The sequence below is a fragment of the Equus asinus genome, chromosome 20, assembly GCF_041296235.1.
Source record: "Equus asinus isolate D_3611 breed Donkey chromosome 20, EquAss-T2T_v2, whole genome shotgun sequence".
Taxonomy (NCBI): domain Eukaryota; kingdom Metazoa; phylum Chordata; class Mammalia; order Perissodactyla; family Equidae; genus Equus; species Equus asinus.
In genome coordinates this window covers 15,902,880-15,916,322 of record NC_091809.1, presented here as the reverse complement: position 1 = coordinate 15,916,322, position 13,443 = coordinate 15,902,880, and the positions used below count along the sequence as shown (strand labels likewise).

General features: G+C 59.9%; 3 protein-coding genes across 3 annotated transcripts; 1 reads left to right on the top strand and 2 right to left on the bottom strand.

The window, feature by feature from the left end:
- The first annotated feature begins 2,354 nt into the window (after positions 1-2,354).
- On the top strand, positions 2,355-3,659 carry PSPN (persephin). The gene is made up of 3 exons (XM_014843681.3): positions 2,355-2,531; positions 2,951-3,119; positions 3,206-3,659. The coding sequence occupies exons 1-3, from the start codon at positions 2,478-2,480 to the stop codon at positions 3,511-3,513; spliced, it is 531 nt and encodes a 176-aa protein (XP_014699167.2). The 5' UTR covers positions 2,355-2,477; the 3' UTR covers positions 3,514-3,659.
- Positions 3,660-3,783: 124 nt separating this feature from the next.
- Positions 3,784-5,574, bottom strand: ALKBH7 (alkB homolog 7). The gene is made up of 4 exons (XM_044753257.2): positions 5,263-5,574; positions 4,415-4,588; positions 4,195-4,319; positions 3,784-4,008 (listed from the first exon to the last, which is right to left on the bottom strand). The coding sequence occupies exons 1-4, from the start codon at positions 5,464-5,466 to the stop codon at positions 3,846-3,848; spliced, it is 666 nt and encodes a 221-aa protein (XP_044609192.2). The 5' UTR covers positions 5,467-5,574; the 3' UTR covers positions 3,784-3,845.
- A 1,714-nt stretch (positions 5,575-7,288) lies between these two features.
- CLPP (caseinolytic mitochondrial matrix peptidase proteolytic subunit) lies at positions 7,289-11,689 on the bottom strand. The gene is made up of 6 exons (XM_014843622.3): positions 11,408-11,689; positions 11,226-11,297; positions 10,629-10,725; positions 9,635-9,822; positions 8,722-8,827; positions 7,289-7,635 (listed from the first exon to the last, which is right to left on the bottom strand). The coding sequence occupies exons 1-6, from the start codon at positions 11,591-11,593 to the stop codon at positions 7,466-7,468; spliced, it is 819 nt and encodes a 272-aa protein (XP_014699108.3). The 5' UTR covers positions 11,594-11,689; the 3' UTR covers positions 7,289-7,465.
- Positions 11,690-13,443: the final 1,754 nt, after the last annotated feature.

Here is a 13,443-nt window from a genome sequence, read left to right as displayed (position 1 = left end):
CTCCCTCCAGCTGTGGCCTGTCCACCGCTAACCCGTGAAATGCGGGCACAGCTCGGAGATATAGCGGGTTCGGTTCCAGACCATCACGATAAAGCAGATAGTGCAATAACGTGAGTCACACGAAATCTTTGGTTTCCCAGTGCATATAAAAATTATGTTTAGGGGGCCAGCCCCGTGGCCGAGTGGTTAGGTTCACACACTCTGCTTCGGCAGCCCAGGGTTTTGCTGGTTTGGATCCTGGACGTGGACATGGCACCACTCATCACGCCACACTGAGGCGGCGTCCCACATGCCACAACTAGAAGGACCCACAACTAAAATATACAACTATGTGCTGGGGGAATTTGGGGAGAAAAAGCAATTAAAAAAAGAAAAAAGAAATATTGGCAACAGTTGTTAGCTCAGGTGCCAATCTTTAAAAAAACAAAAAGAATTATGTTTATACTGTAGTCTTTTCCGTGTGCAATAACATTCTGTCTTAAAAACAACATAGCTACCTTACTTAAGAAATAACTTTATTGCTAAAAAACGCTAACCGTCATCTGAGCCTTCAGCGAGTCGTAATCCTTTTGCTGGAGGCAGGTCTTGTAAAAAACGCAGTATCTGCAGAGCGTACTAAGGCCACGTCTGCCTGTCCCTAGTTTTGGTGACTATTTTCCAGTTCTCAAAATCATCTTCGTTGTTTTTAGATGGGCCCGTCTGTTTTGACAGTGTCCCGCCCCTTCTGCTTCTGACCCCTTCTTTCACATTTTGACCTTACGCATCCTTGTCTTAGAGTCTCTGCCAGACACAGGTCGTACCTCAAGCCAAGGGCATCCTTTCGTATCATCTGACTCCCTTTCATGGCTGATTCTGTGTAATTTCGGACGTGACTCCTGGCCAGCCCGGGGCCTCTATCTGCCGGCCTCCTGGGTGGTCTGTTCCGCAGGCAGGTCCTTCCCCATGGCTGTGGCTTTGCCCCAGGAGCCCGGCCTCTGCCCGTTTGGGGTGCGGGCCTCAGCTCCGGGGCCCTGTCTCTACGTGGCCACAAAACCCCACACCCCTTGGTTGCTGACGTTGGCACCTGGGCCCGCCCTGCTTTTCAACCTTCCAGGGGCTGAGCTTTCTGGGGCGTCCCTTATTTTCTTACAAGCTAGTGACGCATTTCTTTTATCCAGCATTGGCAGGTGTGCTGTAGTCGGGGGGCTGTTGGGTTTGTGGGCAGTAAGGCTGCCGGAAGCGGAATTTGGCAGCACTCGCTACTTTTGGACCTGTCTTCCGAGCAATCGGCTGGGGGCCGGATGTCAGGTCTCCGTCTCACCCGTGGCTGGAAAGTGCAGGTGGAAACTTCCCCACCCCGTTCCACAGGCCCTTGGCTGCCGAGCGGGAATGCCTGGGATGTCAGGCTAATTCCTAGGAATGTCCCAGGTCGGTCCAAGCTCCCTCCCCACCCTTCCGCCAGGCCTTTTGGGGGACAGCAGGCACGAAGCCCTTGCGCCTTGCCCTGGCAGTTCCCCCCATGCCCTCCCTGCCACGCAGACCACGGTCCAAGCCCCCCCCTGCCAGGCCAGGCCACGCGCCCTGGCGGTCAGGAGCAGGGGCCTTGCATTGAGCAGGACCTGGGTTCAAATCCCGGTTTTTCTTAATTGTGGGTGACTCTGAACGTGTGATGTCTTTTTGTCTGAAAGTCACCTTCATATTCGTAAGCACTGCAATGAGAACCACCACACCAGAACTGGCGAAGGGATCCGCTGGGGATGGAGTTCCCGTCATTCCCAGGCTTTGGCTGAAACGAAACCTGCGACGGGTGCGTCCCCGAAGGTTTCCTGGGTCAGAGGGATGCGGCTGACAGTTTCAGCGGCCAGTGCTCAACTGTGACCAGTATACGCCCCTGCCCGCAGCGCGGGACGGGCCTGAGTCCCAGACGCCCCCCAGCCGTGGGGAAGCGGACTTCCCACTTCCCACAAGAGTTTTGCCACCCGGGTGCAGAGCCCCATCCGAGTTGGAACCCACTCTCCTCTGCGTGAGATTGAGCATCTTCAAACGCACATAAGCCGTTTGTATTTCCTTTGCCTCAAAACCTCTCGCAAGCTCCTCAGTGCCCGGCACCCTGTTAAACACTAAATGCACCGTCTGTCTGTCCTCAGAACCCCATGGGGGGGACTCTGATTAGCCCCCTTCATGGGTGACGAAGGGAGACTCACTTCCCCGGGTCACGGGCCGGGCATGGAAGTCACCGGAAGGTGCCGCTGGCCCGGAGCCCCAGTGGGGCGCAACCTCCCCTCCCACCCTGATGCCCTTGGACCCCAGGATGCGCCTGGATCCCAGGGGCCTCAGGTCGGCCTTCTAGAGACCGGAGGCCCTGCAGAGTGAGCTTCCCGTCCCTCGTGTCCCAGCTTTGGCTGTCCCCGGGGCCTCTCCCTCTTCCTGTTTTGACACTGGCCCGGCCCAGCCCGGAGACACAGGCATGAAGCCTTAATCCTCCTGGAGGGGCCGTGATGGAGGATTCTGTCAGCTCGCCCACTGCCAGCCCGCCTCTTCCCCGCACACAGGTCCGCTCCACCTGGCGCACAATGCGGGGGCTCCTGAGCCCCAGCGCCCAGCCTGAGTGGGGAGGGCCCCACGGAGCCCCCCGTGTCTCCTTCTAGACGGCAGGTGGAGTGGGGACCCTGCTGCCCGCCCTGGGCTTGGCCCTGGCTGCCGGCACGACACTCATAAATCAGGGGGCGGAGGGGGTGTCGGAAACGGGCCTGTGGAATGTCTGCATTGGGTGGGGGGGTGGGCCCTTAACTCTTAGAAGGACGAGGTGTGGGGCAGAGGGAACCGGCCTGCCTGGGCCCGAAGATGTAAGAGATGAGCTGATGGGGGGACACGGGGCTCTGGTCCCCAAGCAGCGGCCGGCAGCGAAGAGGTTACTCCCCCAGCCCAGGCAGGGGGATAAATGGAGGGCTTGGGGCATCCCCACCCTTAGGACCTGCCTGTCACCATGGCCACAGGAAGACTCCTGCTCTGCTCTCTGCTGCTCCTGTCGCTGCAGCTGGGCTTCGGTGGGGACCCTGGTGCTCGGGGAGCTCTGGTGGCGGAGGGACAGCTCCCGTCTGAGCTGGCAGCACACAGAGGGACCCAGAAGCCACAGCTGGGTAAGGACCCCCAGGACCCTGCGTGACTCCCCAACTCCTTCCCGCCCAGACCCTGCCCGCTGTCAGCCATCCCTTGTCTCCCGCAGGTGCCCGCCTGCGCCGAGCCGCGGCCAGCCAGTGCCAGCTGTGGAGCCTGTCCCTGCCCGTGGCAGAGCTGGGCCTGGGCTACACGTCGGAGGAGACGGTCATCTTCCGCTACTGTGCCGGCAGCTGTCCCCGCGGCGCCCGCACCCAGCACGGCCTGACGCTGGCCCGGCTGCGGGGCCAGGGCCGAGCCCACGGCGGGCCCTGCTGCCAGCCCACCCGCTACGCTGATGTCGCCTTCCTCGATGACCGCCACCGCTGGCAGCGGCTGCCCCAGCTCTCGGCGGCTGCCTGCGGCTGTGGTGGCTGAGGATGCCCGGCTAGAGGTCCTGCAGCCACACGACAAGCGCTGCTGACTTATTTCTTGGAGATACGGATGCCGAGAAGACGAGAAGGGGGGGGTGGGCTGGGGCCACAGCAAGGGGCACAATAAAGTAAATTGCTCCTGTGGCCTCGTAACTGTGTGTTCAGCCGGGATGTGCCGTGACCCTGCCAGCTTAGCTCCCGGGTGTGGGCAGGTGGGGTCCTGGGCTGCCCCCAGGGATCCCAGCAAACGGCCAGTGCGAGGAAGGCCAGCGTGTCCATTGTCCAACTTTATTCACAAACTCGGGGTCTCTGAGAAGCTGGGGAAGGGGCTGGGGGTCAGCAGGCTGGGGGTGGCTGCCCCGGCCCCCCTGGACCCATGCCCTCGGGGAGGGAGCGGCAGATCACGGAGATGCGTCGGCCCCGGGGAACCCGACGCTCCCCGAAAAAGGACTCTTCGTCCCGAAGGATCTCGTGGGAGAAGTCATAACGGGCCGAGCCCCTGCAAGAGAACACAGAGGCTGTGGCTGCGGGGGCGGTGAGGGCAGCCCTGGGTCCAGGCCGCCTGACTGCCGAGGGGGGAATGGTAGTGTTGGCTGTGAGCGCTGAGTGGGAGAAGGGGCTCAAAGCGCTGGGGGGGGCGTCTGACCCGTTACTGGTGGGTGAGGGCTCCCTGGCTGGGTGGTACCTAAGGATGTACAGGGAGCCTGGCTCCAGCAAGAGTTCCAGCCACTCCCCCGGCTCCTGGGTGTGCACCAGACGCATGACGCTGGGAGACAGCAGGGACAGGCCGGCGATGGTGGCTCCGCAGAACTGGAAGAGGGGGCATGGTGGTGGCTCAGGCTCTGGCCTGGCTGGACCCCCCCGTCCCCCAAGCTGGGAGCTCCAAGGGGCCGGGTTCTGCCCACCTTGACGCTGTCCACGTGCGGCTTGATGTAGCCCCGAGGCTCCAGGTCCAGCACGTGCACCGGGGACAGCAGGGTCTGGCCAGGGCCGAAGGCAGCTGCCTGCACGCGCTGCAGGATGGCCCGGCTTGCCTCTGACCAGCGCGACTTCTCTGTCTCTCGGAAGCCGTGGATGGCCTGCACGGAGAGCTCAGGTCAAGCCTGGACGCTCCCAGGAGGAACAGGGAAACTGAGGCACAGGGCGGTGGGGGGCTGCAGAGTGCAGAGCAAAGGGCTGATTTTCCCAGCTGACCCTTGACCCTACCCTCATTACCCCAATAGGCTTGATTCTATCTCCCCGAAGGGTCTCAAATCTAGCTCTGGCCTCAGTCCTTTGTACTCACCCTCAGACCCCAATTTCAGTCCCAGATCCTTTCCCCGCCCCAATATTCAATTCTGTCTCCGCCCACTTTATCCCACCCAACTCCCCTGTCTCCGCCCCCAACAGGTGACCCTCCCTCATCTCGCTCCACACCTGTTGTGCCTCTAGCCTAGGTCCTGCCCCCCAAACATTCCTCAGTTCCAGGTCCTGCCTCCAGTGAAGGCCCCGCCTTCATCTCCAAAGCGCTTTCCCTGCCCGTCAAGGGCCCCACACTTCAAGACTCCGCCCCACTCCTCAGGCTCCGCCCCAGAAGTAGCCCCGCCCACCAGAGCTCTTTTCGTCCCCGCCCCTAGTGCCACAGGCCCCGCCCAAACGTAGCCCCGCCCCACACCAGAGCGCCACTCCCCTGTCCCCGCCCCTAACGTCCAAGGCCCCGCCCCCGCTGTGGCCCCGCCCCCCGCGGACCCGCCCCCTGCGCCGCCGGCCTCACCGCGTCCCAGTGATCGTATTCGTAGCGGCGGCGGCGCAGCTCGGGCTCCAGCTCGCGGCTGAGCGTCTCCTCCTCGGCCGCGCTCAGAAAGCCGGGCCGCACCACGGCCGCGTCCCGCAGGCGGCTCAACACGGCCGGGCCCGAGCCCCGCACCCAGCCCGGCCCGGGCAGCGTCCGCAGCGCCAGCCGCCCGCTCCCGGCCATAGCCCCGGAGCGGGGTCGTAGAAGCTGCCAGGGTCAGGGCAACGCCCCCGCCTCAGAGCCATTGGCTGCGGCTGCGCCGAGCCCCTGCAGCGATTGGCTCTCCTCAGAGTCCCGCCTCTCGCTCAAGGTTACTGGCTGCGCCTCTTTCCGCCCTCTTAAGCGATTGGCTCTCCACAAAGCCCGCCTCCCTTCTCGCGCTATTGGGCGCCACTGCGCAGTAGCTTAGACTATTGGCTGTGCCGCAAGCCCGTCCTGTAGGGGGCGGGGGCGGGGGCACGGGGCGCAGACAATTCTGGCATGGGGTCAGAGATCAGAGGTCGCAGAAGGATTTGGGCTCAGGCCGGGGTTGTGGAGTGGGCCAGGGCTAGAGGTTAAGGGTAGAGTATGCTCGGCTGAGATGAAGGGGTCAAGGGTAGAGGGGTCAGGGGAGTGAAGTCAAGGCCAGGATTATGGGGTGGGGCCAAGTTTGTGGAGTTAGGGGTTGCGGTCAAAGGTCAAAGGGAGGCATCAGCCAGTTCATTTTTTACTGGATCGTTCCCACCGCGTCCGAACAGGCTGGCTCCCACATTATAAACAAGATATAAACAAAAAACCCTCCTAAAACTGTCCAGAATGAAAACTTCAACCAAATGTAACCGATGAATACAGCCAAATCGAAAGTCCTCTGAATTTAAAAAAACAAAACATTGACCCAATTCTCCCTCCAGCCACAGCCCCAGGTTCTCTGCTCTCCTCTTTACAGCAAAATTCCGGGAAGGACTTGTCCAGCTCCAATTGTCCCTCCCCTTCCTTCTGGGTCCACTCCACTCTGGCTTTTGTCCCCCACAGCCCTGAAAATGACCTTATTGAAGGCCACCTGTGACTTGCACGGTGCCAGTCCTCAGCCTGCCCGCTAAGTCATCGACATCCTGATGTCGCCTCCATTTCCATTCCCAGCGCGGACCCCAGACTTACCCATGCCCCCGGATGTCCGAGGCATGTCAAACATCAACTCCTGATCCAGCCTTCCCGTCTCAATAACTCTCCATCTTTCATTCAGCTTTGGGTCAAAATCTGGGAGTTTGGGGAGATGAGGTTCTATCTCCTATCTCACATCCCACCTGTCAGCCCTGCCTTTAAAACCCGGCTAGGATCTGACCTCTTCTCACCACCCAGCCGGGCCGTCAGCCTCCGTCTGGATTATTCCAAGCCTCCAAACTGGTCTCCAGGTTTATGTGCTTGCTGCATTCCTCCCGCTGCTCCGTGGGAGCCAGTCATCCTTTTCGTTCCTCTTCTCAAAACCCTCTGTGGCTCATCTCCCTCCTTGCTAAGACCTGCCAGGCCTTTTACGATCTGCCCTCCTGTTCCGTCCCCACTCTCCCCTTCACTCACTCCACCCCAGGCTCCTCGTGGTTCCATCCACGTGCCAGGCACAGTCCTACCCCAGGGCCTTTGCACATGCTCTGCCTGGACTGCTCTGTCCCAGGACAGCAACCTGGCTCCCTCCCTCAGTCTTTGCTCAAGTGTCACCTTCTCAGCAAGCCCTTTGCAGGCCACCTCATCTAAAACTGTCACACACACATGCACCCTGCACAGCTTTTTCCCTGATTTTTTCTTTTTAAATTGTCTAACCCCTCAAGAATAATTTCCTTGACGACAGGAATTTTTGTGTTTTCTTCACATTAGGTCGCAGCCTCTAGAACAGTGTCCGGAATGTCGTCTTTGCTCAGCAGAGCGTGCTGAAGCGAGAGAGCTGAACGTTCAAGAGCAGAAGGGGGCTCATGGAAGGGCACACACGTGTGTGACGCGGTGCAGCAGGGAGCCAAGGCGCCACAGACGGGGAGCAAAGACTACAAAGATTTAATTTAAAATCACAGTGTCTCAGCCAGGATCCCCGCCCTCAGGGGCACCCCCAGATCCGGAGGTCCTCAAGGGGTCCCTGCAGGCTCAGCAGCGAGCAGTGGGCAGGGCTGCGGCCCGGCAGCCCCTCCACTGGCGTCCGGAGGGGGAGGTCCGGCTCTCAGGCGCTCGCTGGGGCGGGTTCCGCCGCGGCCACCCCCACGGGCTCCTTCTGCACCAGCTCAGGCTCGTCCTCCCCGTCCTGTGGCGGGTGCACCAGCACTTTGTCCAGGATGCCGAACTCCTGGGCCTCCATGGGGCTCATGTAGCGGTCTCTCTCCATGGCCAACTCTGCAGGGTGGGGGGCGAGCGGCGGGACGCGTGCGGTTCAGAGCGAAGCCCTGAGCCCAGGCTTGAGTACCCGTTCAGCCACTTCCTCCCCGTGTGACCTTGGCCTTCCCAGCTCTGTGCCTCAGTTTCCCCTATTTCAAAATGTTTTACTTCTTACTGTTGTATAATACAGGAAGGGGCACAGATCCTAAGTGGACACTGCGATGAATTTCAGACCGAACACAGTCACGTGGCCAGCACCCAGATCAACAAGTGCCACATGGCCAGACGTCCCCCCGGAAACCCCGCTGGGGCCCACTTTGAGTCGCTAACTCCACCTGCCTGTGATGGAGAAGTGTTCTCATTGCTCCACATCCCTGAAGGCATTTGGTGGCATCAGTATTTTCTATTTTAGCTGTTCTGGTGCACTGAAATAGTATCTCACTGTGCCCTTCATTTGCCTTTCCCTAATAATGAATGTGTGGTGTTTTTTTTGTTTGTTTGTTTGTTTTTGCTGAGGAAGATTGGCCCTGAGCTAACATCTGTGCCCATCTTCCTCTATTTTGTATGTGGGTTGCCGCCACAGCATGGCCGCTGAGTGGTGTACGTCTGGGAACCAAACCCAGGCTGCCGAAGGGGAGGGTGCCAAACTTAACCACCAGGCCACGGGGCCAGCCCCTAAGAACGAATGTTTTTATCAAACATCCTCACTGAAGATGGTGAGCACCTTATATTTCTTGGCCGTTTGGAATATTCTTTATTGAAGACCCTGTTCAAAACTTTTGACCTATTTCAATGAGGTTTCAGTGAGGATTCTGTGAATCTCATTTTAAAGGGCTTAGAACAGGGCTTCTCAAGTAGGGCTGGTTCTGCCACCCTGGGGACCCTGGGCGACATCTGGGACAGTTTTGGTTGTCACAGTTGGAGGGTGCTGCTGGCCTCCGGTGGGGGGGCCAGGGACGCTGCCACACCTTGCACAGTGGCCAGGATGCCCCCGTCACAGAAAATGATCCGGCCCCAAGGGTCAACAGTGCTGAGGCCCAGAGGCCCTGGCTGAGCACACGGTCTGACCCGGACGTCCTGGGGCTCTGCCCGCAGGGCACTCACCAATAACCTGCAGACTCTGCTTGGTGTGCTTGGCATAGATGCTGTAAAGCTGCTTCTTCAGTTTCATGATCTCCTCTGCCTGGATGGCGATGTCTGTGGCTTGGCCCTGGGGGACGTCCAAAGGGAGGGGACAAGAAGTTGTGAATCCGTGTCAGCCACTCAGAGGGAGGCTGGAGATGGGGACTCGGGACGGGAGCCCCCGGGGGCTTCAGGCTGCCGGTTTCCAGGTGGGTTACTGCGAGTCTCTCCACATTCTGCTTCCTCCTCACCACCACCAGGAAGCCTTCCTGTGTTAACTCTGTTTTCTTATTTTCTGCTTCAGGGGCCTCGCTGACTGGAAAGGTTGGCCCCTCCCAAGGCTAGCTAATTCCTAGAGAGAGCAAATGGCTCACCCACGAGCACACCTTTGACATGCAAACCAGCCAATCCGGAGCCCGCAGCCCCACTATGTCCTTTATGGGGCTCTCTCACTCAGGGCGACCACCCTCTGCCCTGATCATCGCAGGGCCAAGTGCCAGACAGCCAGGGCCAGCCCCCACGCCCCAGAGCGTGCTGCAATTATTCAAACTACCCAATCCAAAGCCTGGTTATCTTCCTTCATCGGCTCTTCACAGTGGAAGCCACAGTAAAGCCTCCTGCCCACGTTCCCCGCTCCCTGTGCCCCCTGACCCACCCTGGTGCTTCCCCGTGTGGCCCTGCCTGGTGCACTGTGCCCCCTCCTCTTGGGATCTGTAAGTAACAAAGTGTCTTTTCAATGGCCGTGGTCTCCTGATCTGTTGGCCTCACCATGGCTGAATTATAATAAACCCACATTTTAATACACTGATACCCCCACAGGACGTCCGCCCCGTCGGTCCATCTGTTGAGACCCCATCCCCGGGCCCTGAAGCAGCTTGCAGGGCCTGGCACTCACCCGGGCGCCCCCGGAGGGTTGGTGGATCATGATGCGGGAGTTGGGGAGCGAGTGGCGCATGCCCGGGGTGCCGGCCGCGAGGAGCAGGGAGCCCATGCTGGCGGCCTGGCCGACGCACCACGTGCAGATGGGGTTCAGGATGTACTGCATCGTGTCATAGATGGCCAGGCCCGAGGTCACCACGCCGCCTGCAGGTGGGAGCGCGAGTGAGGGGCTGTGCCGGCCCCTCCCACCATCCTTTCCCTGTTGTAGCCCCTGGTCCTGGGGGGGGCGCTGGTGGCAGCCCTTTAAAATAGGAGTCTCCAGGGGTGGGCAGGTGACAGAAACAGGTAACACAGGGCCAGATAGGGGCAAAACGAGAGCACTCGCAAAAGAGTGCTCTCAGAGCCAACTGTTGCCACACATGCATGTGGGCCCGGGGGCACCCGATCCAGCACATTTTCAAGAGAAACTGGAAATCGGGAGAGCGCAGTGGCTAAGAATGAAGGATCTGCAGCCAGCCTGCCTGGGGATGACCTCTAGCCCGGCAACTTATCATCTGTGTGGCCTTGGGCAAGTTACCCAGCCTCTCGGAGCCAGTGTCTCCTCTGAAATTGGAGATAAGTAAAAAGTACCTACCAAAGAGGTCGCCCTGAGGACAAAATGAGTTAAATGCATATCAAGTGCTTAGAAAAGTGCCCCGCACAGTAAGCACTCACTCAAGATTAGCCAGTGTCCTTTTTTTTCCGGGTAGGTGGCGTATGTGTGGAATTTACCAATTTTAAAAGGTTGACAACCAGGTCAGGTTGGTAAAAAGGTGGGCTCGGCGGCCCGTTGGTGAACCTAGACTTGAAAGCAAGGAAAAGGCAGCTTTTGGAGGTTTTAAGATGCTTTTGGGGATTCTGAAAGAAGCTCTGCATCCTTCGTTTCCCCAGAAAGAGAATGTCCCTGACTCGGCGGCGTTGGCCCCCCAAGTCACCCAGTGCGGCCCCCCGCACCCAGGGCAGCGGCTCACCAGGGCTGTTTATGTACATGTGGATGGGCTTCTTGTTGCTCTCCGACTGCAGGAACAGAAGCTGCGCGATCACCAGGCTGGCCACGCTGTCATCGATCTGCAAGTGGGGAGGGCAGGGGTGTCCCCCGATGGGGGCCGGGGAGAGGGCTAAGGGAGGCAGTCATGGGGTGTCGGGGAACCAGGATGGGGGTCAGAGCCCAAGGAAGACGAGTCGGTAAGAATTCAGGACCCAGGGGGGGATGTGGGGGAGGGGTGGGGCCCAGGGGGTTTGGGGTACAGGAAGTGGGAAGTCAGTGGGCTCAGTGCGCGGGAAGGGAAGGGGTCAGGAGGGCTGGGGAGAGGGTGTGGAGCCCAGGAATGGGGAGGCGGATCGTTGGTGAGGGAGGGAGGGAGAGCAGAGGGTTTGAGGAAGGGGTGGTGGGGCTGGGGGTGGGGTCAGAGGGCTTAGGTGCCCAGGAAGGGGGTGTCAGGTTGGGACCAGAGCGGAGCCAAGGGAGGATCGTGAAGGGGGAAAGGTCAGGGGGTCAAGGGGGTGGAGGAGGAGGCGCGCCCGGGGTGGGGGCCGGCGCAGGGGAGGATGGGGCGCGGGGTGCTCACCGGACCCATGACGCACACGATGCGCTCCCGCAGCAGCCGCGAGTAGATGTCATAGGCGCGCTCGCCGCGGCCCTGGGGAGGAAGATGGGGGTGAGAGTGAGGGTGAGGCTCAGGGGCCAGCCGTGCCCCCAGCCCCGGTCCGCCCCCGCCTCCCGGGCCGGGTCCCCGCGCGGCCGCTGTACCGTCTGCTCCACCACGATGGGAATGAGCGGGAGAGCCCGGGCCGCCGTCGCGTGCAGGCTCCGACGCAGGACCAGGCCGCTCTCGGGCGCCCGCTGCGGGGGAAAGCGGGCGGCGAGGCGGGGCCCCAGCGCGGGGCACCTGCCTGCCGCCACCCGGGCCCCCCCCACCAACACTCCGGCCCACATCGCGTCGCACGGCCGCCCCGGCTTCCGTCCGATGGCAGAACTACAACTCCCGGCGTGCTTTGCGCCCACGGCGCTTGCTCACTACGCCGCCCGCTTCCGGGAAGCTGGGCGGGCACGTTTAGGGGCGGGGCGAATCCGGGGGCGGAGCCTGAAGGGGGCGGGGCCAGGGCAGGGTCTGAAGACGGGCGGACCCGAAGTTTCAGAGCCGCCAGTTCTAGTCCCCGGCCCGACGAATTCGTTATTTCTTATTTTAAAAATCAACTCCGTTGTGTCCCCTGGGCCCTGGCCTCAACGAGCTTCCAGCCTGGTGGGGACGACTCTTATGAGACCTTCCCAGCCATCTGTGGTCACGTGTGGAATAGAAAGAGGAACCCCAGGCTGAGGAGTCCAGGCATGGTGTTACGGACTTGGCCTGGGAGATCGATCTGGAAAAGTTTGCTAAGAGGAGCAGGTATTGGAGCTGGGCTTTGAAGGATGGATAGGAGTTTGTTAGGTGGAGAAAGTCATTCCTGGGAGAGGGAACAGAATGAGCAAAGGGACGGAAGTAGGAAAGTTCCCAGTAGCAGTTGGGACCTCTCTTTTCCCCTAGATCGTCTCAAGGTGGATTCTTTTTTATCTTTCAGCTTAAATGTCGCCTTCTCAGAGTTGTCGCCTATTTTGTCCTCAGAGCCTAGGATGGTGCCTGATACACTGTAGGTGCTCATGAACCAAGAGATGAAAGGGTGACAAGGGAGGAAGTTTGGAGGCATCTGGCCCATGCACCAAGCTAGCTTAACCTCTGACTTGCTGTGTGATCTTAGGTGCATTGCTTGACCCCTCTGGGCCTGAAGTTTCTCATCTGGAAGATGGCGATGATCAAACCAGTCTCACAGGGAAGGATTTAAGGACAGCTGCTGCTGAGGCAGCCTACAGAAGTCACCTGAGTTCAAATTTTGGCCCCACTGCTTACTCGTTGTGTGTCCCTGAGCCTCAGTTTCCCATCTGTAAGATGGGGATAATGATAATAACCCTAGTCCTAGGGTTGTTGTTCATGAGGTCTCCAGGATGGGGCCTGGAATGTAGTAAGTACTCCGTTTGTATCAGCTATGGATGTGTATTAACTACTGACATGTTCAATCAGGAACCACGGAGGTCCAAGAAGTCTTCCCAGATGAGGGTCCTTTTGAAGTGGGTTTTGACAGATGGGTAGGAGTTCACCAGGCCGACAATGCTAGGCTCTAAACTGGATACTGGGTGTCCTAGGTAAGGGTAGCTTTTATACCCTCCATGCTCACGGGAGAGTCCCAGTCGGATGAGGAGATAGAGTCGGAGGTCCTGGAGGTCCCCCTGATGGAGGCCTCCCTGGCAGGGGTGGGGGGGAAGGGAGAGCCAGCATTTGGGCGCTGGAAGTGGCATATCCCCAGCTGGGACTGAGGAGGTAAGGGGGCAGTGTGGGCTGTCCCAGTTTCTGCTGTGAGCCAGGTGGGTGTGGCCCCCAGGGCCCCAGCTCCCACCTGGCCCTGGGGTGAAGGGCCGGGCCATCAGATACCACCACCCTGCACCCGCCCTGCCCTCACTGCCTCCTTTGTTTCACCGACCCTGCCTATCTATACCCTTCAGCCACTTTTCACCTCCTCAGGTACCACCCTCGATGACGCCCTCCTTGGTGTCCTACTTTAGCCATGTCCCGTGCCCGCTCTGGCTTGTCATTCAGCAGTCCGAGTGGGCCTCTTCAAAGTTAATTGGGCCATGTCCCTCCCTTGCCTAAAACCCTCCCCTCGGCTGCCTAGCACCCCTGCCGACCTCCACACTCACCTCCTTGCACCTTCCCCCGATCTGCTGCAGCGGCGACACTGGTACAAAGCTTTTAT

What these genes read in the sequence shown, in the direction of transcription:
- PSPN (XM_014843681.3), top strand. Translation starts at nt 2,478, where the DNA reads ATGGAGGATTCTGTCAGCTCGCCCACTGCCAGCCCGCCTCTTCCCCGC. An exon ending in CGCCTCTTCCCCGCACACAG is followed by an intron (nt 2,532 to 2,950) that starts GTCCGCTCCACC and finishes CCCCACCCTTAG; the next exon opens with GACCTGCCTGTCACCATGGC. An exon ending in GACCCAGAAGCCACAGCTGG is followed by an intron (nt 3,120 to 3,205) that starts GTAAGGACCCCC and finishes TGTCTCCCGCAG; the next exon opens with GTGCCCGCCTGCGCCGAGCC.
- ALKBH7 (XM_044753257.2), bottom strand. Translation starts at nt 5,466, where the DNA reads ATGGCCGGGAGCGGGCGGCTGGCGCTGCGGACGCTGCCCGGGCCGGGC. An exon ending in AATACGATCACTGGGACGCG is followed by an intron (nt 4,589 to 5,262) that starts GTGAGGCCGGCG and finishes CTCTCCGTGCAG; the next exon opens with GCCATCCACGGCTTCCGAGA. An exon ending in GGCTCCCTGTACATCCTTAG is followed by an intron (nt 4,009 to 4,194) that starts GTACCACCCAGC and finishes GTTCTCTTGCAG; the next exon opens with GGGCTCGGCCCGTTATGACT.
- CLPP (XM_014843622.3), bottom strand. Translation starts at nt 11,593, where the DNA reads ATGTGGGCCGGAGTGTTGGTGGGGGGGGCCCGGGTGGCGGCAGGCAGG. An exon ending in TCGTGTGCGTCATGGGTCCG is followed by an intron (nt 10,726 to 11,225) that starts GTGAGCACCCCG and finishes CCCCACTTGCAG; the next exon opens with ATCGATGACAGCGTGGCCAG. An exon ending in GCAGAGTCTGCAGGTTATTG is followed by an intron (nt 7,636 to 8,721) that starts GTGAGTGCCCTG and finishes CCCACCCTGCAG; the next exon opens with AGTTGGCCATGGAGAGAGAC.